This window comes from Athene cunicularia (genome assembly GCF_003259725.1).
Source record: "Athene cunicularia isolate RWA chromosome 8 unlocalized genomic scaffold, athCun1 chr8_part1, whole genome shotgun sequence".
NCBI lineage: Eukaryota > Metazoa > Chordata > Aves > Strigiformes > Strigidae > Athene > Athene cunicularia.
The window spans coordinates 926027-952559 of record NW_020799109.1 but is presented as its reverse complement, the minus strand read 5'-3'; the positions used below and the strand labels follow the sequence as shown (position 1 = coordinate 952559).

The window sequence follows — 26533 nt, the reverse complement described above, 5'->3', positions numbered from 1 at the left end:
TTTTTTTTTTTTTTTTTTTCCCCAGGTTAATATGATGCAAAAATGATTCTACGTGAAATAACAGACAAATGTTTTCCCAGACAAAAAGTTATGAAGTTTCTCCACCAAATTACTCACGTTAAGAATGCTGCTAATACAGACGAATGTTTCCAACCTTAACGATATTTATTCGACATTTCGACAAATATGTCATTGCTGCGGATAATTTCAAATCACATTTCCAAAAAAAAAAAAAAAGAATTAACAAAAAAAAAGAATAAAAAAAAAAAAAGGGAATTTGTACTGCGTTACTCCAACTTTACAATTTGATTTGAAATTTAAAATCCATGAAGGCTGGTTGACAGCTTGAGCAGTCATTAACATAAAAAGGGTTTCACATCTAGTATTGAGGTTTCCTACTCCTGCTCAGGGGTCGGTGATGTATGTGGCAGTGGAGAGAGGGGGAGATGTGGGCAGATGAGTCAGTCGGTCCCCGGATGTCCCCCCCCTTGTTCCCCCCCAGCCCACAGTTGGGGCAGTGGGAAAGGGAAGGTGGAGATGAGGCTGCTCCGGCCGGGAGCATCCCAGGGGACGCGCAGAGACTCGGTGAAGGACGTGAAGGATGGCAGAGGATTCTTCTGGGGGTTGCCTTGGGCAGCGAAATGTTTTGTGTTGTGTTTTTTTTTCCCCGGTATATTTAACAGATCTAAAGCAAAATCACACAAAGCTACAGAAATAATGATTATACAGTGAAGACTGATGAGCTAAATTGATTTCAGCAATGTTGAATTTAAAAAAACCCAAAACATGGACTTGGCTACAAGGGCGTGGATTAGGAAACTGCGCAATAGCTGTAGCTATTGTGGGTTTTGAATCAATCAGTTTAAGACACCGATTCTGCTCTGAAGGTCCCGGCTGGCGTCTCGTGACATGGGGAACCTGCCGGGGTAGAGCCGACTGCGAGGAAAGGGAAATGCGAGACACCAGAAGGTTCCACCTGCCCAGAAAAAAAAAAAAAAAGGGGCTCTACGGAAAAAGGTTGTACTCCCGCCCAGAGCAAACGTGATTTTAGCAGGAGAAAGGGAAGTTTTGTTAGCACAAGAGACACAGAAAAAAACCCAAGGAATCATCAAGGTTTCCCTGATTTTGTATTTTAACGATCACTTTATAAGTTTTATAATAATTTGATTTAGTGGTCTTGAATTTCTCCCAAGTCGTCTGAAAAATTACATCCTGCTTCTCGTGTATAATTGTCAGCTTTGCTTCAAATGCATTTTGCAATGATGACAAAAGTTATTTTTTTGGCTACCCTAAAAAAAAAAGACCCCAGGATCTTTTTCTTGTGAATTTAGGAGTCAAATCCTTCCTGTTGCTATGGCTTCCTATAAAGGAGAAGGTTCCTCCTGCTGCAGAATAACAATGTTTTCCGCAACAATCAAGTAAATTAACATACTCAATGAGTACAATATTTCATTAAAAGGCAAAATACCATGCCCAAACCAGCAGGGATTTTACTAGAATCGTGCCTCTTTTGGAAGCATTGGATCTAGGCTTAATTGTAGGTGCTTACGGTAGCATAAAGTCACAGAACTGTAGTATCATTGAAGCTGGAAGCAAAGGCGATAATATCATGTATTATTCTTGCAAAAACCTCATTTTTAAAACACATTATCAGATGAAGGAGTTGGAGAGATGGATATATTTCTAGTTTCAAGTTCTAAAACTTTGCGGATCTTTATTCATTAAATTGTTCAGGTCTATAGAGAGAAAACAAAACCAGCTGGTTCTTCTATAAGCATGCTAGGCTGGTTCATTAAAATTTAAATATATTTATGACTTAATAGTAATGCTGGGAGGCAGGGACGTGTAGGAAAGAGTGGCAGTATCTGCACTTCATTTTGCTGGGACCCCACTCCTACATCATCAGGACTGCTCAGCAAGGGTGGTTGTGGCAGGGGAAAAAAAAAAAAAAAAGTATAATGGAAAAACATGATATTCTGTGCTTCCAGTGGAGAATTCTCCTTGAGCAGAACTTTCTAGATTTGTTTCATAAACCAGAGGAAAATCAACGTGTTCACACCACCTCCTAGTTTGCCCTTCACAGACTTGGCGTCACCCGAATTGCTACGCGCAGGATCCTTGCTCTTATCTTCAGAATCATCTATTCTGGTGAGGCAGGCGTGAGCCAGAAACATCTCATTATTTTAAAACAGAGATTAAATTCAAGCCGAGACCAAAAAGACAGAAACAGGAGTGTCCTGGGCATAGGGACCCCGGCTGCTGAACACACGTGGAAAACTGGTAATTTCTGTCAAGGTCTAAATGTACTAATGCCCCCAAACCACTTAATCTCACTTGCTGCCCTGGGTTTGTCTTTGTCCCCGTGGCTGGGTTGGGAAGGCTGCCCGCTCTTCAGTCTTGTGGCTGGGCTTGGAGACCAACTGCTGCTGCCACTCTGGGGTGACGGGGCAAATTCCAACACGCGGTGGATGCGCAAGCGAGAAGGTCAGAACTCATGGTGGGTATCTCTCCTGTGCCACGAGGCTCCAGGGATGCTCAGACGGGGATTTAATTTTTTTTTCTAAAGTGCATACAAACCTACCTTTTACTGCCTTTTAAGTTTCAGTTGCCTTTACAAACACCCTATGGACCATGCAGTGAATGCTTGGGGATGCTGCCAGAGACACCACCATGGAAAGCAAAACTTCACAGTGATGGTTTAGGACACACAAGTCTGGAGTTCGAAGCCCCCGTCCTGTTATTTTAGAGGTGCTGCCATACACTGCAGATCTGCGGAAATCATGAAGCAGCTTTTGGAGAAGGGTTGGTCCCCCCAAGGACCGGTGACAGGTGCCCTCTGGGGTCAAGGCTGCATCCCTGACTCGATCAGCTTTAAGAAAAAAAAAGGGGCAGGTTTGGAGAAGCTCAAGAGATCTCTTCAAGTGTGTGTAGGAGGAGAAATAAACCAAAGCAAACAGACAGGGCAGCAAATAAAGGATATGATAGCAGGTGGAAGAAGTACGGATGCTGCTGAGAACAGCAGTCAGCTGAGTGACGCTGACAGAAGGGGTGTACAAATCACAGCCTGACACCGAACGCGGACAGGGAGAAACAACACAGCTGCCTGTAAACAATGCAGGGAGTCCTGGAAGGGGGAAAGTGTCACCAAACATGGCCCAGTGCTGAGGTGGCTTGAGCTGGGGTGGAACAGAGCAGGGAGCCCTCTGGGAAGAGCGCTGCATCCTACGTCGGTGTTGTGATGGAGTAGAGAAGAGTCAGAGATGGTAGCACAGGTAAAACAAACTGTCTGGGTTAACATTACTTTGAGAAAGGTAGAGAAAAGTCTTCCTGGGACAACACAAGGAAATCGACCTGTCTGCAAAGTCAGATTTTGACAAAGACAGCTAGCGAGTTTTTAAACAGGGAAACGCACCTACAGGTCGCGGTGTAGGAGCCCGACTTGGCAGAGGTGAGGGAAAGGGAAATGTGAGATGAGGTGTGCTGCTATCTGTACCGCGTTGTCACGGGAAGAAGTAAAACATAATGTTCTTTTAAAACCAACTTTGGTTAGCGGTGGTGAGCATATGCTAGAGCCAACGGCTGGAAATAATCTGGCGTTAGAGAATCAGCAGCTGAGTGAGTTTAAATAAAGTAGAAGAATAAACCCCACAGAGTTGTAACTACAGCTCTAATCCTCAAAAGAGAAATCTTTGGAGAATATAAGCTACTAAAGACAGCTGGGACAAGGAGGTATGGTTTAATGTCAAGGACATTTAACACTGCCTTTTACCAAAAGGAAAGAGATAGTATCTAGAAATTCCTTTCTGATCCCAGGCAGAAAAAAAAATTGCAGTGAAAAATCTCTTAACAAAATGGGAAACCACCCCATGAAAGGCTACACAGCACAAGGAGGAAAATTACAAGGATCAAAAGCAATCCGCCGTAAAGAAGTGATGTCTGGGAAACCCAGACGGGCAGGGATGAAGCGGGAGCTGCCCAGATGCCCAACTGAGCTGCACCTTGGAAAGGAAACCTGCTGCAAAAACACTCTTCAGCCCCACAGACACCTTAAGAAAAATGAAAGTGCCTCTGTTCACAAAGGTAAGGTAGAAAAATTAAGCATGGACCTAATTTTTTTTTTTTTCCTCCAGGTTTAGGAAAAGCTTAAAAGATGGCATTCTGCATAACAAAGGGGAAATGGAAATTGCCAGACTGAAGTTAAAGCAAAATTCAATCAGCTCAGGATTCTCAGGTCAGGAGGATTTAAATATTTTCACATAAAACCATCAAAACAACAGTAAATTCGCAGGGAGGGGAGGACAGCGGGGACAGCAGGACTGAGAATTAAAGGTATGTTCAAGGAGGGTGAGCACACACAGCTACAACTCCAGGGCATTGAAGGCTTTAGAAAAACATGCGGAAGGAGCTATTAAAGGACACAGGCAGGTAAAAATAAGGAAGTAAATAAAAACTGGGCTATTAGTTTACGAGGCCAATTACTTGTAATTATTTGCCTAGAAAATCTCCTCGTATTATGAGTAAGGAACTGAGTAATTCATCGGCCCCTGCTTGCATGAACAAGTGGGTGTAAAGCGAGAGCGAATGCATCCAGAAACGCAAAGCGGGGCTGGAGCCTTTGGAGCCTCCCTGCAGCCTTTGGAGCCTCCCCGTCCTCGCGCTGCCTCCTCGCCAGAGCTCGTGCAAAGGAAAACCAACCCCTTCGAGGAGGAACCTCGATTGGTTTATGGAAGGGATTACACAGTGGAGCAGCCTGCGGTATAAGGGGATTAGAGTCACTGACCCAGGCGTCCTCCCGGTCCCAGCGTCTCAATAGCACAAACCAACCTTTTTTTTTCCCCCCAAGAGAATACGAAAATCTCAGCAAAAGCAAACAATGTGTTGTTTCAGCCCGTTGCCTGCAGGAAACCAGCCAACGAGCCTCTGACTCTCCGACAAAACCCACCAGCGAGCACCCCACCTCCTCCGCCATCTCCCAGACCCGCCAGCCAAAAGCAGACCCAGAACTGCCCACGCACCAGGAATTTTTCATCCCTTCCCATTAAAAAACGCGCAGACATTATTAGTGCCGCATCCGGATGCATCGTTAGGACGTGTCCTGGCCTACTCCAGGTCAAACATCCTTTTCCATGAGTTGCAACTAGTCCCTCACCCCCTGCTGCTAAGGAAGCCACGTTTCCCTGTCCGCTGCTCGCAGACGTGAGCTCATCAGCCATTCGGGACAGAGCGCAGCCGCTCACACACAGCTCTGAGTAATTACATCGCACCCTAACTGTAACAGCGTCTCACAGAGTATGATCAGTATTTTCCAGAACACATTTACCCCTGTGGAGTTCCCTACTTCGACACGACCCGTTGCAATACGAAGCTTCAGTCTGTGAAAAGACTTCGCAAACGTCACCGACCTCAAACTGGCGCCTGATGCTTCCCGTCACAAAACACTGCAATCTCCTACAGAGGGGTTGGCTGACGAAGGAAAGAAGCGGAAAGCTACCAAAATCTCACTCTGGACTTGCAAATACTGCACAGTCACCCCACATTGCAAGTTTAAGAGAAAATTCATCTAAAAGGAAAATCCGTAAAACCAAAAATTGCTCCCAGTGTTTAACGAAGTACGAATGGAAACCTCTTTGGTGTTGCAAGTTTATTGTTCGCACAGCTCTAGCACGGTCAGGGCTGTGGGTGAGGGTCCCTAACGCAGCCCCCCCCGGAGCCGTAGCTCACATACCGGTAGGGCTTTTATTTAAGATTTATTAAACCCAAGAAGGGAAAGGCAATGATGAAGCTACAAAACCCGTGAAGTTTGGAGGAATCTGGAACGCCGTGGGACCACGCCAGATGTATGCCTTTGTTCTCCCCTCTCTTTTTTGTCCATGCCTTGTCCTGGCACAAACACAAAGGAGAGAAGAGTGCTCATTATTTATTCCCATTCCCCTTCCTTCCCCCGTGCCCCCACGTCAGCTTTCTGTGTTTTATCTATAAACAAAATACAGAACTTCTGACAACGTTCCCATTTTTCTGGTACCTTGCCAAACCCCTCAGTCTTCATCTGCCGGTTTCTGTCTCTGCATTGTATACAGTGATTTTACTAATTTTTCTAATAATAAATTTGAAATGACAAGACACATCAAGCAACCGGACTCAGTACTTGGCATTCTTCGTCTGTTGAGATGGTTTTGCCCTTGAAAAAAAATTAAAAAAATTATCTCCTTCAAAGCAACAGAAAACAAAGTGTCTCTGTGGGTATCACTTCTGAAGCCCAGTTCTGCTCTAAATATTGTAATTAATTTCATATTAGAGATATTTAAAATAAAATATATATAAGCTTCCAGCGTATGAAGACTGTGAGGATATCCACTGCAGATCAAGGTCTTCAAAAAGCCACCAATCACAAAGGACAGCTGCTCATCAGCACGGCCCCCGCTCGATGCCGCCCTGCAGCCGGGGCGAGTGGCTCTGTCCCACGTACCAGGAGCGTCCCGGCCCCGAGGCCGCGCGGCTGCCGTCCCCCTGCACCTCGCCGGAGCTGGAGCCGGGGAGGAAAGTCTCTCTGTTGGCTGCAGTGGGTGTCAATGCCGCCATAAAGACCATTTCGATCCGCGAGGGGAGGATAATTCATCAGCAGTATGAAAAAGATGATGCTCTTTTCCAGGTTTTTGGAGCCCCCTCCCAGCATGAGCTCGGCGCCAGCCCGTCACCGGGACCGTTACAGGAGGAGTCTTGAGTTCAAGCTACGAACCCAATTTTCTATTACGAAGATAGCTTGTTTTGTCACTCTGTGGCTGGTCCAAAATGAAATTGTTTAGGCTGGCACGATGGACCCTCTTTAGGAGGAAACCAGTTTTAAAAAATTGAAGATTATTCTTTATTATGAGTTAAAGCTGTATGCCCCACTCATTTTTATTTTTTTTTTTCAGAATTTGAAAATTCAATTCTGTTTTTCAGAATAAAACCCACTGCTATACATGTCTAAAATATAATTTAATTCTTTGTGTTCTTCACTAGTCTGGCGACAGTCAGTCTAACCTGTTTTACAATAACTATGAGGAGAAACGCCGAAGTGTTTTAATTGATTTCTGCAGCCCTCAGTATTGTCCCGTCGGCTTCTGCCATTCTTGGGGTATTTGGATCCCAGATGTGACGTGACTACTGGAACAAACTCAGGTTGCCTTTAGCTAAAAGATATGTTTCTTGAAACTCTCGTTGGAGGATACGACACACACAAGAGCGCAGAAATCCATTCTGCTCGATAGTATTTTCTCAGGAAGACTGAGAAGTCAGATACACAATCAAGAAAAGATACAGACTCAGACAAAACCCTAGCACTGACGGACCTTCTAGGTTTTTTTTCCTTTATAACGTAATCCTATTTTTTTTTCTGCTATTTTGCAGTCTAGTTATTCATCAACAACACTCCAAACAGTTTCCCTATTTATATTAGGCTTAAAATCTCATTAATTTTCTTAAGATAAATACAAATTATTTGGAAAGGTATGATTAGATATTTATATTTAGCGAGGAATGGCGTTTACACACGCCATGTGAGAGAAAGCACAACATTCTGATATATTTTATTATAGGACGGGGGTAGGTGCTTACTCAATATTGGTAACACCTGACCTAACGAGAGCGCGAATTCTAGATCCGAGAAAGCGTCAGAGCATGGTGCTACCAGACTGGCACGCTGACAGGTCATAAGAGTGTCTGGTAACAGCAGAAAATAAGCAGCTTGTTTCATTTCTGTCTGCGTCAGGAAAAGGGTTGGATTTTGCCGTAATAATATTTAGATTTCCCATGTATTGGAGGAATCAATAACTGCTCCTAAATACAACTGGTAATTAAATACAAACACATTAATTAATTTAAAAAAAACCCCTCACCACTATTTTCAGTTATGACTTTCGATAATTAACCAGGCTTATTTAATTTAATCTCTCCTGGGCTTTATCGGATATGTAAAAGATTAATAATTTATTTTGGAATGAAGGTCCTTAAGCCTGGGTAAGCCAGGGACTGTTGGAGTGCAATGGTAAATGGAAAAACATATTTAATAATAAATCTTCCGGGTGGAAAGTATCAGTGGACAGGGTAGACATGTGTCCTTAGTTTATCGTGTGTCTTTTACTCACCATTAATATTTTGCAACTGGGATTTGAGATCTTTAACAGGTTTGAGTTATTACACCTTAATTGCCTAGTAATTATTTTATTTAAATGGTTTGTTCTTTTATTATAAACTGATAAGTATTTAATAGCTCAATGTCTACGAGACATTAACAAAAATAATTATTAAGCTCGAGTTTGAGACCTGAAATTGCCAGGTAAGTTCCTCACTCCATCCTTCGGCAATCCCCGCTGCTCTACACAACACAGTTTGCTTTTTGCTCAGTAGCAGGAGTTTTTCAATAAATATTCAAATATTTTGAAGCCGGTAGAAAACCACTTTAATGACACCTTTTAGCGTATTCTTGTGAGAGAAGTCCAATGAAAGTCAAGTGTCAAGAGCACTCACTGAAATCCATTTCTGTGCAGTACCAGACCTGAGCACCACACATACTCTTGGCGGGTGCACGAAACATAATGGAATGAATTAAAAATTCTAATAGAATTTGATTTTCTTATTGAAAACCAAAGAAAAATATTAAAATAACATATTTAAAAACTCTGGAGTCTATAAAATTTTTTAAAAAAATATTTAATTTTTAATAAGTTCCAGAACGAATCCTATTTTATGTAGAATTAACTATTTTACAGTTTGTAAAAGAAATGTTTTAAATTTATTTTGATTGGTGGGAGGTGCAAACCACTAACAAGCAAAAATTCTATTTCCATTTTAAAAAATTCAAAATAATGTTTAAAATAAAGGTCACACCTTTGATACTCTTACCAGTCAGCGTATGCAATTGCCATCCCCACCATCATGACAATTTCACATCTATAACACGTTGGTGTATACTCAAGGATTTACCTTTCACACAAATGCCTGTACTTGGAGGAAATTAATAAATCAGGGAAGCTTACCCCGAACAAAGGGATTCTGGCCAAAGCACCCATTCATACCGCAGTCTACTCTTTGAGTCTCTACTAGTTTATGGTCCCATCACTAGTACCCCTTTGCACCAGTATTTACAAGCACAGAACTATTCAGAAATGAAAAAAAAAAAAAAAAGCACAGCGGATTTCAAGAAACAAAAATAAATCTGAGCAAATGAATAACGAACCTTTTCGGCTTTGAAAAAAATACTTTTGAGAAATGAAATCTTTACGGATTTCAGAACAACCATCAGCACTTGCAGCCTGCTGAAGAAATTCCTGCAAAGCAAGCCTAGGAGGAAAAAAAGGTAAAACAAACCACGCGAAGGGTCATTTACGTCAGGACGGCACAAAGAATCCGTTCATTAATTGCAAAGACAACGTGGGTTATGGGTAGTCTGGGGGTGGCGAAGGTTGCGCGTCGGGAGAAGCCAAGAAAAGGCAAAGAACTCCAAGCCCGGGTAGAACGATTTTGTTCTATGGCGAGTCCCGAGGGGCCCCCGGACGGGGCAGACCCACAGCACCAGGCACGCGCCCGAGAGAGGAGAGATGCTCCGGATTTAAGGAGAAGGGGAAGGATCCAGCAGCCGCTGGGCAGCGGGGAGCTCTGCTTTCACCCCGAAACGCCACGGAGATCAAACCAGCCTGGGCACCGCGGTACTGGGGACGCACATGCTGAGCCAAGGCACGTAAGGATGTTTTGGTGTGTTTTTTTTTTTTTCAAAGAAACTTGAGGCCCTTTCAGATGCAGAGAAAGATTTCTGAAGCATTACACTTCCAGCCTAGGGACACCCACCACAGTTTATGAAATACAACAATCACTTTCACAAATGAAGAAAACCTCAAACAGCACTTTTACATTCTAAAAAGATGCATCAACAGGGCTCGTTTGATGTCAAATCAAAAAGCGTTTCTCTCAGCGCTGCGTATCCAGTTACAAGACACTGTCAAGCATTATCAAAAATAAAAGATAATAAAAAACACAACCAATTTGCCATCTCTGTTGAGGACCTGCGTTTATGAAATCTTCTGCATGGTTTACAATTTTTTTTCCTACAACGTTTATCAGAAAAGCACGGTTGAGGATATGATTTATGAAATTCCCTTCCCTTGCACACTTGAAGCATCTCAATTTCGCAGCGAGCGGCCGCACCCATGGCGGACTGTCTGCCAAGAAGGAGAAGAAGAAGAAGCCGTTGTTTTAACCATGACCACTTCCTGTCATAATCTGACCTGTCCTGGTGCTGCCTGACCACCCATTTCAACTGGTATGTTGTGGTTTGCCCACCAATCCTCAAGGTCAGCATCTGCCATGGTCCCCTCTAGGCAACACGTCCCGAACGTCCAGGGACAACTAACCAGCGCCTGGTAACCAGCAACGGAGAGTCTTGTAAAAGAAAAAGCCTTAAAATAAATTGCAGTTTTTTCAATGGAAATGGAGGAAAAGGAAAGGCTCTGTTCAAGGAAGAGGGGGAAAATAAAAAAAAAGATTTCAGGAGTTTTCTGAAAGCGCTCTCTAAATGCTCAACCAAACCTTCCCAGCCTGCTGCTCTCCTACAGGAGGTTTATCGAGTCAGCGCTGCACAAGCGACCTGCAGGATGGACGGAGAAACGGAGAAGACAAAGCCCTTGTCAGGGGCGCCGCACGGCACACGACCTTCCGCTGACAGCCAAGGTCTAACGAGGCTGCTAACGAGGCTGCCCCTGCCCCAGCGCCGCGTCGCCTGGGTGCTGTCCGCGCCCTAGGCAACAAAACCAGGGTGAAGCAAACAGAGACACCTCTTGAGTTTCTATTTCCCGTCGACATTTTAATCGTGTCCGCGTCACTGATGTCACACGAACTACGCTGGTATTTATTCAGTTGTTCAAGTTACGCTGTTACAAAAGATAAACAATATTTGCTCGTCCTTCCTTATTTCCTATTTCAGATTTTTCCAGAGAAAACTGCTGCTTGAACGATTTTTACAGCTGTTGCGACCGTAACAAAATGAAGAAAAAAAAAAGTGACAAAGCAGTCTGCGTCCTTTTAGCTTGGTCTTCCATTCATATGTATAAATAGGAAGCTTATGAATAATGTAGATCTAGAAATCTGTTAGCATTTTTGCGGTTCAGAAACATATGATTAGCACTGCTCTGACTCCCAATAATTATATTCTTGTTCTCAGAGGTCATTCTTTAAATCCGCACAACCGCCGCTATATTTCTGGAAGTAAATAAGACAAAATATAAATTAGAGATGCAACATGACGCACGCCACGGCGGTACGCCCAGCGATGATAATAGTGTTAAACCAAAGCTTTGGCCAGGCTCATGGTAACGGGCAGGTTTGTTAATTTTCTCCCGCTTCTGAATACACGCAGCTCCAATAACACAGCCCAGGCGCGGGGGAATCTTCCAGGAGACACTTTCCTCTCCCACACCGCCCAGTTAAACCCTCGGCCAGCGCCGGCCTGTTTTCATTCGTCCCGTGCAAGGCTGGAGCATATCGTTAAGCCAGGCTTTGGCTTCTCTTGGAAAGACCAAGTGACATACAGAAGCGTTTCTGCTTGCTGGCTGACTTCACCTGGATGTTGAAAAGAGGTAGACTGTTTGTTTTTTTTTTTTTTTTTTTTTTTTTTTTTTTTTTTTTCCCCGAAGCTCCACACATGCAGAAGTGCCAGTTACACTGTGCCGCTGCAGAGGCACTGCTCGGCCACACACATATTTAAAAAGCATCACGCATTTATGCTTTGGCCAACGCAAATAGCTCATTTCTCTGGAGCAGAGCGTGATTTCTGAATAAGTATTGTTAACTGGGGGTCAGACGGAGTGCACCTGTAAGGCTGCAAGTCCTGGTACACAAAGTCACGCTCCTGCCCGTTCTCCTCTCACGGACTCAGCGTGGTGGCTCGGGGCTGGGACCCCCACACCCCATGGGCACACGGGGCTAAAGAAAAGTCCCAACGGCAGCAGGCGGGCGGGCAACTCATCACCCCATTTATCAGCCAACAGGGAGAAAACAGGGGAATCAGCCCGAGTTACAACGGGGCAGCACCTTGGCCGCAAGGAACGGACTGGGAAGAGTTTGTGCTAAGCCCAGCTGCCCAGCTCAACCGCTAACACTTGGAGCTGATATACAGGCCAACAGAGAGCACCTGCAGTATCAGGATCAACCCGCAGAGACGATCCCCCTGGCCAAGGGGAACCCGGGTTCCTGACCTACCCACATCCCTCCTGTAGGATTTCCCAGGTGAAAGTGTTCTCCTGCTGCCTGCAGCTCTGGGAACACAGGCACAGACAACTCTTCCCACAATAAAAGTCTCACTCATAGACCTTCTTGCCTCATCTAGGCATTACTACTGCGTGTAGAGTAAGCACTCCCATCTCCACCATCCTCACATGTATATAACACACGCCTAGAAGGACTAGATGCTGTTCAATTGCTCTGATATTTGCTTTCACTGGCGCAGCAATTTGTAAGTTATTTAATAATTACCGCATAATTATAGTTCTGCTGATCCCTGATGAACTGAAATCCACAGACAATGCCTATCAAATGAATCATTACAAATCTCTATAAATTACATGGTGAAATGTGCCAATGTCATGATGAAATTCATAAAAAGTCTACAATTTCTGTAAAAGGAGACTTAATTAAGCTGGAGTTATGGCTGCACATCTCTACCCAGAGTTTAAGAAGCAGCATATTGTAAGGTTTGACTCTGAACTTTCCAAGAGAAATAGAGAACCGCATAACGCTACACGTCAGAGAAAAAGAGAAAGGAACACAACAGCGAACCTTAATGTGGATTATTCCAGTTACAGATGAGTCAGCGAGGTGCAACTGTTTTCCATTTGGTACGGACGAGTGTTGGGAACAGGTAAACGGGAGACGAGCAGCGCCCGGCTCATCTATAGAACAAGGCACACAAACCCTGGGAGGAAGGAAATGCATTTATTGCCCGGGGAGCTGTCAAAGGCTGCGATGAAGGAACAGAAGTCGGTCGCAGCCTACAGGAAAACAGAGGCTCCAAGCGCCCACCTCAGCGGGTTAAAATAAACAACACAACGTGCTCCTCAAGGGATTTGCTTGCCTCCCGCAAGGGGTTTAGACAGATCAGACTGTAATCGCTCTTGATAGACGCGGTAACTTTTTCCTGGTCGAGGTAGTGAGACTTAAAATATCAGGTGATCTGTTATATACGTATTGGGATCCCACCCAGAACTCCTAGTGCAGCGTCAGCGCAACTCCTCGGTGTAAGTGCCACGCTACAGCCGAGTATCGTGCGGCGCAGATTAACTACTATTAGCATATTATAAACACAATAGTAGAGCGCAAGAGCTGACCCTATTATTTGTGGAAACAGAAGTATATTCTCCGTTAGTCTGGATACCAACTTGACCTAAACCTGGCTCAGATAATCCTGGACTGGCCCAAACTCCTCTTGCAGACCCTGCTCAGCACTGAGGATGCCTACACCGACCCCCTCTGCATCATCCTTTCAGGTAGGGTTAGACCCAGGCTAACTGTTTTCATCAGTGCCAACCATGTACCCCCACTTGTTAAACGGGGCAATAAAACCAAACCAGCACTAAACCCCTTGGTTAAATCGGGTTTTGTGTAGCTTTGCAGCAAGGCGTTCATTGGAACAGCAGAAAAGGAATTTTATGCGAGAGATGCGACTTTTTTTATGATTTTTTTTTTTTTTTTCATGGAGCAGACCCGAGGCTTTTGGTTCATTTCTTTAGCACCGAGGACAAATCCCTTTGACAAACTCACTGAGCTTCGTTGCTGAAATAATTCCCGTTTCTTGCCCCACCGCTCTCTGTTAAAGACTGCTGCAGAACCCAGCTGCTCTAAGGGTTAGAAATCCTCCTCCCTCAGCCTGGGCTTACGCATGACAAAGTCATACCCACTCATTTGCGGACCAGCTCCATCCCCTAGCCTAAGCCCTTATTTTCCCAAGCAGCGCTTTATCGCGCTGATTTACACGTAGGACCAACCCTCTCCCAGCCTTTGCGCAAGTGTTCCCTCGAGGGCGATTTCTTTTCACTCTGTCCTCACGTGCAGCATCGCAGCCAGGTGCCAGCTCCAAAACTCTGGGCAAACTCAGCAAAAAATTAAGAGTCATTAGCAGCTCCGTGATGGGCTCCAACCCAAGCTCCTTCCGAAAGTCAGCGGCTACAGATGCGCTCGGTGTTTTTATGTCCAAGAAAAGTCCCAGGCAAAAATTTCGCACAGACCGGGGGGGGTGATGGTTTCTGTCCCTGGCCTGGGAATTTTATTTAGAGTAATGCCAGCTTCCAGGGTGTTTTTTATAACAGCTATTAGCAAAGACCACGAAGGGCTGAACTGTGTTCTCCCTCGCATTGACACCTGCCCGTCCTGCACGTGACGATCTGCTGAGGCCGCTCACGGCACTGGGCAACAATATTTACAGAGCCCAGGAGCAGTTTCAGCAACTACTGGTGGAGACTAAATGCCAAAAGGGCGAGAGTAAGCCTTTGATTTGCAAACAGAAACGGACTGGCTGCAAAATATCTTTAGTAGGAGAGCCACGTGTCTGATGGGTGACATGCTGGAATTCAGACAGGATGATGACAAGCAGCGCAGGGAATTTTTTTTTTTTTTTTTTTGTGTCGCATCCTAATTTAGAAGTCTGCATTCAGATTTTTCCAAAAAAGGCTATTTTGCTTCAAAATGTCAACCACTTAGTCATTAATTAAAAGCTCTATTTTAAACCAGCCACACTCTATACAATATACTGCTCTGATATTAGCAGGGATCTATTTTTCAAACTCGGCTCTAGGTTAAGAAGAAAGGCGAATTATCTCGCTGAAGAAACGCACAGAACTGCCTTTAGCTGTGAAATCACGGTTTAAAAGCCACTAAAATCTCGACTGATTTAGATCAAACCTTGTTGGACCCTGACTCCGAAGCCAGTTTCTGCAGTCTGACAGACATTTTTCTCATCTCCTTGCAGCACCGCGGGAAGCTCAGCAATAGCACGAGCAGAGAAAAGGGGCTGCTACCAGATGTACGTTTTATTGGCCAAATAAATAAAAGCTGTCCGTGACTGCTGTACTGTGGCGTGCCTTAGTTTACTGTGTGGTTACTTCATGGGATTTGTTGCTTTCCTCCTCACATCCTCAGTAATTTAAACATTTTATATCCTTTGTCTCAGAATAGCGTTCTAACAGTAAATTAACAGAATTTAAATTATCAAGTTCTCAGGTTTGTGGTTTGTCTTGGAGTAAAGTTAGTAAGTCTAAATATTGCCTCGTCTAGAGAGATCTGAATATCTTTTTATAGGCCAATTTATATATATAAAAAAAAGTCTATAACAGTAACAGCACCCTACTGCACAGTAAAATTTCGATTACTCTTGTAGATGCTTCAGAGCAGAACATTTTAAAGTCAAGATCTCAGCTTTGTTACTTGTGATAATATGTTTGGGAAAAAAAAAACAAAAAATACCCGTACATTTCGGAACAACTCATCCCAGGTCTGTTTTACTGAGCATTTCTAATATCGCAAGCAGAATCTAAGCATCCGACGTTAAGGTTTTTGGTCTGAGGGTTAGAAAAGCCTTGAGAAGAGCAAGTTTTTATCCTCAATTTGCTATTTAAACTCCAGTAAAAAATAAACCTATAGGTGGAACGGAGGATAAAGTTAATTTAGTTCTCTATTTCAGATTCAGCATTTTGTTACTTACGTGATTATTTAGTGTTTATAGCGTGGGTTCACTGAAAGACCTCTCATTTTAAAATCTCTGAATCTATTTTTACCTTTTAGCCAAAAAAAAACCCAATATTTTTTTTTTTTTTCCTCTCTAATCTTCAGTTCACGAACTGTTCAGATGCTCAGGAACACGTAGCACCTCTCAGGGAAATGCAAACAGAAGCTGTGGAGATCGCCTCTGTCTTTTTTTTTTTTTGCTAATCTCCAAATTAGGGACACTTGACACAATAGAAGCACACATGCTTTTCAGATAAACATTATTTGGTTTCAAGAAAATGCTTTTGTTAAATAACCTAGAATTGATTTGGTAAAGTATTTCAGTTAAGCGTTTTCCAACCCATTGGACTTATCCGCTTAAATACTGAAGTCTCGGGTTTTAAATCCATTCTGTGATCTTCATGAAAATTCTTGATATCCTTGATCAATAGCCGATTCCTTTTTAAAGCTCCCTGAGCTTCGCTCTCAGCAGTTTGTTATGAAAATAAGTTCTACACTTAATATTTTAACGAAGTGCTTTGCATTAAGTTTAAATTTTGCTACTGAGCAGTGTAAGTGAAAGTTCTCTTGGGCTTGTTTTATGACAAAACCATCCTAATACTCCTTCTCTAGACCAGCGAATATTTCAATAAGCTTCTTTTTCCTTTAGAACACGGACAGGAATAATCTTTAATCTCCAGACACAGGATTTTTTCTTTTTTTTTTGTGCTTTGTTTTCTATCGTTCCTTTATGAACCTCCCCCTCCTTTCTGCAATATTTTTGGGGCCAAGGCTGAAGCTCGTGTTCCAGATTGAGTGGTAACACACATTTATGTCATTAACGTTATACCACTTCTAGCCCTCATCCCGGTTGTTATGCATGGTATTCTTCGGATTTCCAATTTTTTTCTAAAAAGTTATTTTACTTCAAGATTTTTCTATCCCCTGACAAGAAACACAAATCCAAGCAGAGCTCTGACCGTCGGTGCTCCTCGCCTTGGTTGGGACACGGGCAGCTGCTGCCTTCAGCAGGGAGCTGTAAATAAGTTCCCCAGATGACCTGGAACGTTTTAATCATCATTAACTGATACCTAAGATGAACTTTTAGACATGCTTCAACCTCCCTGATTTTTTTCCCGTTCGGTAAGAACACGTGCCTATGGTTATAATCGCGCATTTTGAGAATAAAACACAAATTTAACAAAATGTAACATAAAGGCAACTTCTGTAAGGATCCATAGCAAAGACCATGGGCTTGTGTTTTTTTTTTTTGTTGGTTTTTTTTTTGTTTGTTTGTTTTTGTTTTCTTCGTTTTTTCACCACCCCCACCCCCCGATACACTCTCAGGCTTTTAAAGTTTCCTCTAAATATCAAAGAGAAGCCTCGCTCAGACAGGTTATTTCTCCCTCATCCCATCTCAGTCGCTTATTGTCAGATAATTCAGAGAAAAAGCTCAAACTGGAAAATGGATTGAGAGGAAATTTCTCCTTAACTCCCAGTAATTGTCACCCGGAGCAGCAGTTGGCATCCATGTGGAAGGGTCTCAATCCCAACATCGAACAGAATTATCGTGACTTACATAAATGGAGGATTCGGCCATTTATCTTATTCTGTATGAATATATGAATTCAAGTTTTTAATTCTGCTGGGCTCCCTGTCCCAGCAATATCTTGTGAAATTAGTTCCTCGGGTGTAGCTGTGATGTAAAGAAAACTGTTTCACTTGTGTGCTGTGCGGCTGCATTGTACGTCTGTATTTCGCCCTGCGCGAGAACAGGGAGAGAGGAAAGGCTTTTGCCTTGCCCATGAATCCCATGGGGATGGCTGAGAGTTTTCAGAGAGTTGTTTTCCGTTGGGAACACAATCACTCAATTAAAATGTCCTGGGTGAATACCTTGATCTTTGAGAAAGGTCCACAAGGAACCGAGTCCCAGATTTATAACCCTGCTTCTCCAATTCCCTGAGTTTCAACACGCTGAGCAGGAGCTGGGTGCCCACCCCAGTCTCCATCTCCAGGACAGGTCCTTTCCGTGATGGATCACCTCTCCTGCAGCAGCTGGTCCTATTAGGCCAACTTGGACACGGTGAGCAAAGCCAAGGACTTCGACCAAAAACCACGTCAGTGAAAACAGAGCACACACAGAGGGGGGGAAAAAAAAAGCAAAATCATCTTCAGTCAGTAACGGAATAGTTACACCACAGCTTTGAGATGGGACAACGCATCACACAAAGACTTGGCTTGGTTTTATAAAGGGGACACCATGAAACCCTTTGGGTGCGGACCGAGATGCCCCTTGTAGCTGGTAAGAGGTCATATGAAAGCATGAGGGGTCAGACGTGCGACCTCTCCTTTACAAATGGTTTGGAAGTTCCCAGAATGGATTTCCAATCTGTTCCCTGTCCATCGACCCTCCCGGGACGTGGAGGAAGGGACCTTCCCCGTGCGCTCAGCAGGAGCTGGATGAGCAGATCCGAGCAGCGGCGGCCCCTCCGGGGGCAGGATGGGAAGGGACAACCCCAGTGAAAAATTATGTCTGTGGCACCGGTTCTCTGCACAGTGATGTCTACAGGAGACTTCAGGCTCGATTCAAACCTTATTAAATCAATAAATGTCTTCTGACTGACTGCAGCAGTCTTTGAATAGGCTCCTAATGAGTACAGGAATTTTCATTTAAATTTTTATATGCATATAGATATATCTATACACATTATTTTAATATTATTTTTTTTTTTTAGTGCAGACCAGACTGCCTGGCTGAGACATAACCCAGCACTATGCAAATTGAAGTTTGATTTGCTTTGCAGACTGGTATCTGGGAGAGAGAATAGTAAAATCTTTCTTAGATAATTGGACAACAGCTGAAACGGTGGACCCAAAGGGAATTTCCCTGGAGAGTACATTTCTTTCTAGAAATGTCAAATTTGGTAGTCCAGGCAAAGCTATCGAGCTAAAACTTATCAGAAACCTGTCACACATCCGAATACACTAAAATACGATTCCTCAGTCAATAAAATGAAAGCGCTGAGTCGATGATAGCACCGAACCACGCGGACAGAAGATGACCCAAGCAGTCTTTACACGATAACGCAGAGCCGTGTAAATTACTGATCGTAAGGACCACCTGCAGCAGCACCAGCCTTGCAAGGCCCGCGTGCAGCCTGGGCAAAAGCGGAAAACTCCCATGGGGGGTCCCGAGGTCAGTGCCCCAGCGAGGGGAGCGCACCCAGCGGTGCAGCTCAAGCCTCGTCTGTGCCAGGAGAGCTTCGTTCCAGGCGGAACAACCACCGCACATCCTGAAGGAGGTCTCGGGCTGCAAGAGCGAGTGACCGACCAGAGCAGCGTAGTCCCTGCCACTGAGTCCCTGCACTGCATGGCCCCTTTGTTCTAAATATGTCTCCAGGGAGTATAAGCTTAAGAAGTTCCCATCCCAGCTCCTGGATATGTTCGGCGGAAAAGGAAAAAAAAAAAAAAGAAAAATGGTAAAAAGGGAAAGAAATGAAAGTTTGCTAAAGCTGGAGGAGTAAGTGCAGACAGAAACCTTTAAGGTTTAAGAGTCGTCGCTTCAGGAATACGACTGGTGCTCAGGCATCAGACAACAGGAAAGCGCCATTGCCGAAGGGTGGAGGGAGGTGCCTGCCCTAGCAGCGGGCCGGCTTGGCCACCCCGTCACCACTGTGATCAACAACGGTAAATACACGTCTCATCGCTACAGGAAGTATCTCACTTCGGAACATTCCCTTGCCCATTTCAGAAGAGGCTTTTAGGAACTTGGAGATAATTATTTTGCCGTGGCACTGCCCTTCCCTCCCTCTGCCCAGCCCGTGTTTCTTCTCACTTCTTGTGAAACCCCGCTCTCTCTTTTTCCCATGGTGACTACGACGGGTGGAAAGAGGCTTCAGCTGCTGTAGGAAGACGTTTGGTTTAAACACGAAGGAAAAGCGACTAATGCGTGAAAGAAGCGTCTATAAAACGAGCGCGATGGTGGAGGGTCGCTATGAATCAAGAGGAGCAAATCCAACCACTGCCAGGCATGGTGACCAGCATCGTGAGCGTGCCCTCAGGCGGAGAGCCGAGGTGATCTCCGAAGTGCCCTCAAGCCTAGCTTTTCTTGGATTTTCATGACTTGGCACAGCAGCAGGCCCTGCTAGGGAACTACCACAGAAAACTGTTGCCTCTCCCCTTCTTTAGAAGATGTGTCACAGCAAAGCCACCACACCACTCTGCGGACACCCTTGACACCTCCGAGTCTTTGACATTCCACAACTGTACGTGGTGCTACCGAGGACGTTATGTGCAATTTACAATGAGTTAATTTAAAATTTTGGAAGAATATTATTATTTTTTTTCTTCATTTCAGTCATGAAACCCAATGTATTAACAATATTAATACAGCAGTTTAATTAGGAAACTTTGTGTAGGAACCAGGACACAATGCAATCAACATGCAGAAATTGAGGGCACGGTCTGGCGCTTCCTGGCATGTGGAAATGTTTGAGACAAGCTTATAAGCATGTTGCACTCACCATAAGTTCACAGTTGGGTGCTTATTCAATAAAAGTAGTTCTGTTTAGCCGCAGCAATTAAATCAGCACAGAAAATACTACCACGTCTCTCGCACACCTTGCTATGGTTCCTTCTCCTTCCAAAGGTCACTACTGACCTTTTACGCAGCTCTTCACCATTATTTATGGTTTTGAGTAGCTACTGATAATGCATCTAAGATTTCTGTATAAACCTGAGCAGCCGTAACACCTGTGGATGACACAACCAACCATTTAAAGGAAATAATTTCTCTGGCAGCTGTTAGTAAAGGACACGGATGCTTCCTCTGTGCTGCAAGTTTTCTGAAGAAAGGTATCACTTACCAGACAAGTTACTTATTCCTACAAATAGCAGGGCACGTATAGGAGGTGCTCTTTAAAAAAAATATAAATAATACCTTTACTTAAGAATAATCACAGACATATCTACTCGAGGAGCAATGATTACTTCCGCTTTCTGCGAGGCGATGGCTTACATCAGTCCAGGCTTTTGTGGACGACGTATCTCCAGGGGACACACAGCGATCACACGTGTAGCAGTGAATTTAATGCCTCTGCGAACACTCTCTAAGTAGGTTTATAGTTTCGGTAGATACATAGATTAAATCTACGTGCAGATTAAAGATGCAGGATTTCAACAGCTGCTCAGTTTTCTGCCCTAATTCAAGTGCTCAGGCAGAGGAGATGAGGACGGTCGTGCCTGCGGGGCTTGCAGAGGCGTGGGCTTGGCGTTGCAGCCCTGACCAAGCAAGGATACTGAAACGATTCACCCCACAACCTGACATACAGAGCGCGGATCTCCAGCTCCGTGGCGCAGAGCTGAGCCCTGTGCCTGGCCCAACGTCTCCAGCAGCGACTCAAGAGCTCGCGGTGGCAGCGTCTCAAAACCAGCTCCACCTTCCTCCTCATCGATGGGTGGTAGGAAGAACCTTCTGCCACCACTCAGCTTTGATAAGAGAAAGTAAGAAACGCCCTACCAGCTGTGTCTGCTGGCCAGGAGAGCGCAAGGGCAGGAGCCATCTCGGGAAGGCAACAGAGACCCTCTCAGTTTTGTCTGCCTGAGAAAAACGGTTGCATAAACCTACCTCGGTGCCAGTGGTTAATGACAATTCCCTCCCCTCGCAATGGCCTTGCAAATTTGTTTGTAGGAAAATGTCTCGGATTAAGATGTGGCTAATTTAAAAGCAAAATCCTCTTAATTAAAAAAAAAAAAAAGGGCTATTCCATTCCCCGTTGGCTCCTCAGCCCTGTAGATGGAACCTCTTACCCTGGGCGCATACCGGAATGCCTCATCTCCTGGGTTTAATGAATCAGCAAACCCATGCTTTATTTACAGGAAAGGACCACGTTCCTCTTCTTCTTAAGTACCAGAAATTCTGAGAAAAGCCAGCGCAGACTGCGCTAAGCATCGGATCAATTAGGCCCATAGATGGCAGGATGGGACCGTCCGACGGACACTCCTCATGTCGGTGCTCTAGGGGGGATCATGTACTTCATACGATTACCCACAAAACCCAACACATTTGGATGATACAGAGGACTTAGCCATGAATAATTAGCAAATTGCCATTCATTATTAATTTCTTGGAACCACTGCTTCTCTGTATTTTTCCCCGCAAGGCTCAGTCCTTCTATTTTACAGCTGCTGAATTTATTATTAATAGCTAGATCTTAGACATGGCCAACAAGTCTTCAGTTAGGGGTATGATAAATTTTGTTACGTTTGAGGTCTCTGGGACGTGCATAACTCCTCAGAGATGAAGTTCTTCTGCAAACCGATCTGGGTATCTGTCCCCGGGACAGAAGCGGTGCTGGGCGACCTTCTGCCGGGTGTCCCCGGCTCACGGCTGCAGCGGGGGTGTCCTCTGGCTGTGGGCGATACTCCAGCTCTCCTCCTGCCCCATCCTCCCCGCGGGCACCACTCTATTAATCTACCGTCTCCTTTGCTCAGGCCGCGTCACAGCCACGGAAAGTCAGCTTTGTCCTGACATCCCTTTACCCACTTTATGACTTTCTGTCAGCTCAAGGTTGCCTTTACGGATCACAGAAAGCCAGAGCCCTCTCAGTAGAAGAAATAATCCTTTTGCTGGTATCCTTGACTTTTATATCTGCATAGGATGCAGACACCAATAACTAAGAACACGCTTGGCTCCGTCCCCGAGAAAGGCTCCCAGCTATGCGTAGCTATGACGTCATTGATATATTATACAGGGATGTACAAAGAAAAAAAAAAATAGATTTTTCAAACTCTGCTATACAAATTTCTCTTTCAAAAAACCCCCAACTAACAGCAGACAGAAAGAGCCAGTTAGCAATTACTTAGCGCTATTGGGCAAGGTGCCAACGCGTGACAGGGGAGGTGTGCAGGCATCCGCGCTCCGGCTCCGATGTGCTCCCGCTGTAGCCGCACATCGTGGCAGCGCTTTGATAAAACCCCGCCGTGTGTTTGGGCCCCCACCGTGGGTCCGGGGGCAGCGGGGGGTGCGCTGGGGCTCCCAAACCGCGGCCATCACGGGCACCTGCCCTAACGATGCTCTTCCAACCCCTCTGCATCTCAGGCTGTATCGCGCCAATGCGATTAAGCTTAAGACACGTGCTGAAATAAGACATCAGCATCTAATTTTTAATATTTGTCAAGGAACATGATGATCAAATCATACTTAACCCTGCACTTGACCATCGAATGCTGCCACCAACCATTAACTGCTAAAGCCTCTCTCTCACATACCTGGACCAGCACATATGTTCAGTTATCGTTGCCAACAAACATACATAACGTTTCACAAGAGCAAATTCTCTCTGAAGGATTAAGGATCCATACTTAATAAGTCGCTACCCTGTTCATTATTTATTTTTTTTTTTTAAGTGATACACTTTCTAGATAACATTAACACAAGCTATGAGCAAGGAAAAACTTCACCAAATGATCTTCATTCCCAACCGAAATCTCGATCCCCACCTTTTGGAAACCTCTCCTTGTTTTGACTAGATTCAAAAAGTCATAGTGTAAGACATTTCATCTCGGTCTGTCAGTCAAACCTCCGAGCTAGTATCATCCCCATATTTCATTCTGTGAAGTCAGGATCAGACCCAGATTTCAGTCTTTTCTCTCAGACTGTTCTGCTTCACACATCCCATCTCTTTCATGACGGAGAATATCTATTTTTATGACCTGTAACGATGTACTTGGTACTTATATGACATGTTCAACCTCTGTATCTCAAAGCGGGTTTTAAGGGTGGCTACATGGTACCTCAACCATTTAAAACTGATAAAAAGCTGGCACCAACTAAGAGACAGATTCAGCTCTGCTCTGTTCAAAATTAAACGAAACTTTCATTTTACCTTTCTGAATTGCAAATACACCAAATACTACCTGCTTCTTGCATAATATTCCTTTTGTTTTCACTTCTTGCACTTTCTGTTTTAAGCATAACGTTGTTTTCACCCTATCAATGATTTCTCAACTATTAAGTAAAATAGCAGCAAAGGCTTCACGCTATTTTCTCCTTATTACGTATCTTCTGCAGTAATTTAGTATATTCTGACAATGCAGTTTCATGGCTACAAGGCAATAACCCTAGAATCTGAGCAACTGAATATCGACATTTCCACTCAGGAAGGAATGAATATCTTTATGTAGAGAAAAGCACGTAGGATATATTCTAAGTTTTGCCTTTCAGTTTTATCGCTATTAGAACAGATTAGCACTGAAGTTCAACTACGAATATCTTCAGATGCCACTGACAGATGGCTAGATATTCAACAAATGTGAAATACTACAAATCTACAGACAAAAATATCTTCCAAGCAAGACATTCGAGACCTATTTTAGGCAACCTTCACGCTAAAAATCTCAGTGCTTTGGTTTTGCCCATTACAACACATTGTGTTTTACAAAAGATTTAAGTCCTCCGCGACCTCTCCGTAGCAGAGGTCAACAGCCAACAAACCGACCTGTGAGCAGGGCTCTGGCACACCCCGGTTATTCAGCTCAGCGTATTTCCTCAAACTACCTGAAAAAGTTTTTCACTTTATTTACAGTGGTACCTCAGTGATCTGTTATTTCTATTCGGAGCAGAAAGATTATGCCATGCTAATTTTGTCTCTATACCACGGCGGCGGGTTGGGTTTAGTTGTGGTGGGCTGTTTTGTTTTGTTGGTTTTTTTTTTTTTGTGGATTCATCAATACCCCCAAAACATGCCATCGCTTTCATAACAGAAACCCTTCTACAGCACAGAATAAATAACCAGGTGCTTTATCTCCCAGTACTGAGGAACGCAACGGTATTTGTATGCCTTGTGAAGAAACCAGGGGGGGGAAAAAGCACACTACTGATTTTTGGCTTTTGAATCCATGTCTGTGGAAACAACCATGAACATTTGCCACATGTCCACGTTACTTACGGTTGAGAGGCAGGCTGGCATTGGTCGTCCCTAGCTTGTTGGCAGCGACACATGTATAGTTGCCAAAATGCTCTTCTGTCACATTGGTAACAGTAAGAAGTGATCTTGTACTATAATTTTTAATAGTAATTCCTTGTTGACCATTGATCAGTCTAGAAAGCAAAAAGAAAATTTCTGTAACTCATATGCCCTAAGCAATAATTTTTTTAAACAGGAAGCTGTTTGCAAGCTGCCGAGGTCGTCCGTCAAGCAAAATTATCATGGTGGCAGATCAGAGAGGCTGTGGGCACCAGTGGAGCTGTGGGGTGTTGAGGGGAATGGGTTCTGCCTGCGTGGCCTCGTCGAGAGAAAAAAGACTGAGACCCGTGGCCCTGCCTGCCTGGCCGTAGGGTGGGATATAAATTCTCACGTGTAAAGCTGAGATTTTAAATTGGGCAAACCTACAGAATTAAATACCCTATTTGGGGCAGAAAAGTATTACGGTAAGGCTTTCAGACAGTGTTTTGTCAGACTCTGGAGACTGCCTGTGTCCTTACACACCTCCAGCTGACGGCAGATGAGGATTAGGCAGCCAGAAATGTGACTGCGTAGGATTGACACCGCAGTCGGTTTTACAAGCCTCTACAGTTACAAATTAGACTCGCAATTAGGGGAGATGCGCTACAGCAGCACCGCACCCTGAGACAGCGATCCGAACAGAATCCAGGTGATGGAACGTAGGAAAAAATAAACCAGGGTTCCTTTCACCCGGCTCTGTTTCCCTGACTTTGAGCTTCCCACCCCGAATTTCGTAGGAACCAGCAGGTCTTTGACGCTGCTCCCAAAGTGGTGTCAGAAGCAGCGCTGCTGCACCGGGGCGAAGAGAGGATCAGTTTAAACGTCGCTGTTGTACCTAAACCACGTCTCATCTAACAAGGATATTATTAAAATACAGCTACAGCTGATTACTCATAATTCCTTATATTTCACATGAGGAGCGGAGTTCCAGATTAAGTACACAATTTCTGTTTGATATATTGAAAGATGTAATCATACATCCTGGGACTGAATGCGATCTTTCAGCATTCTGTCTAAAAACATTTCAAGTCGACCATTAATTGCACTTCTGCACATCGTGGACTGAATACTTCTCACCGCTACACGAGTGCCTCTGCTCTCATCTGATCTCTTGATGCTGCAGCACGTGCAGGGGGTTTCTCTTCCCCGTGCGGTTCGCGTTGCTGTAAAGGACTCGGGTCTGCTCTGTGCAGCCCGTTGTTGGGGAAAGGACATAGCGCATCCCACAGGCACACATGGTTTTGCCAGAAACATAAAAAAAATGGGATTGAAACACCCGGTTTGGGGCGAATGCTGCAGGTAGAAGATTCACCTTTCCTCCAGACTTGCGCAAGGCAGAAGTCTGTCCTTTCAATTTACGCACGCGCTTCTGCACGTGGATGTCCTCCTCCTCAAACCACCCGGGTCTGTCCCTCCTCTTTCTGCCTCTGCTGCAGACAACCCCAGGGGCGTCCTTCACCCCAAACCCCCACGCCCTGCTGCGGTGCTCCCCTGCCCGCGCGCCGCGGCTCGGAACCAGGGATGATGCTCGGGGAGGCTCAGCCGCTCGGCCCCGGCACTGGCTCCAGCCCCAGGCCAGACGCTTTCCTCGAGCTGTCCCCACGGCCACCATCCCTTCCCGCTGGGATGAGCCCCTCGGGCCCTCTCCTGCCCCCCTCCCAGGCTCCACTTCCACCAACGGTTATTCCTACCAGCTGTTTCAAGTCACCTCCACCCTTCTGGCCCATCGCTGCAGTCTGACCCGCAGCATCTCTTTTTTACAGTTGTAAGGTTGAACTTTTTTTTTTTTTTTTTTTTTTTTT

General features: G+C 44.6%; 1 protein-coding gene across 1 annotated transcript in view; it reads right to left on the bottom strand.

Moving 5' to 3' along the window:
- NEGR1 (neuronal growth regulator 1) overlaps positions 1 to 26533 on the bottom strand; it is a 107486-nt gene that overhangs the window by 28950 nt on the left and 52003 nt on the right. The window contains exon 6 of the mRNA XM_026853842.1: positions 24675 to 24826. Within this exon, the coding sequence (XP_026709643.1) occupies positions 24675 to 24826 (152 nt within the window). The remainder of the gene's footprint in view (positions 1 to 24674; positions 24827 to 26533) is intronic.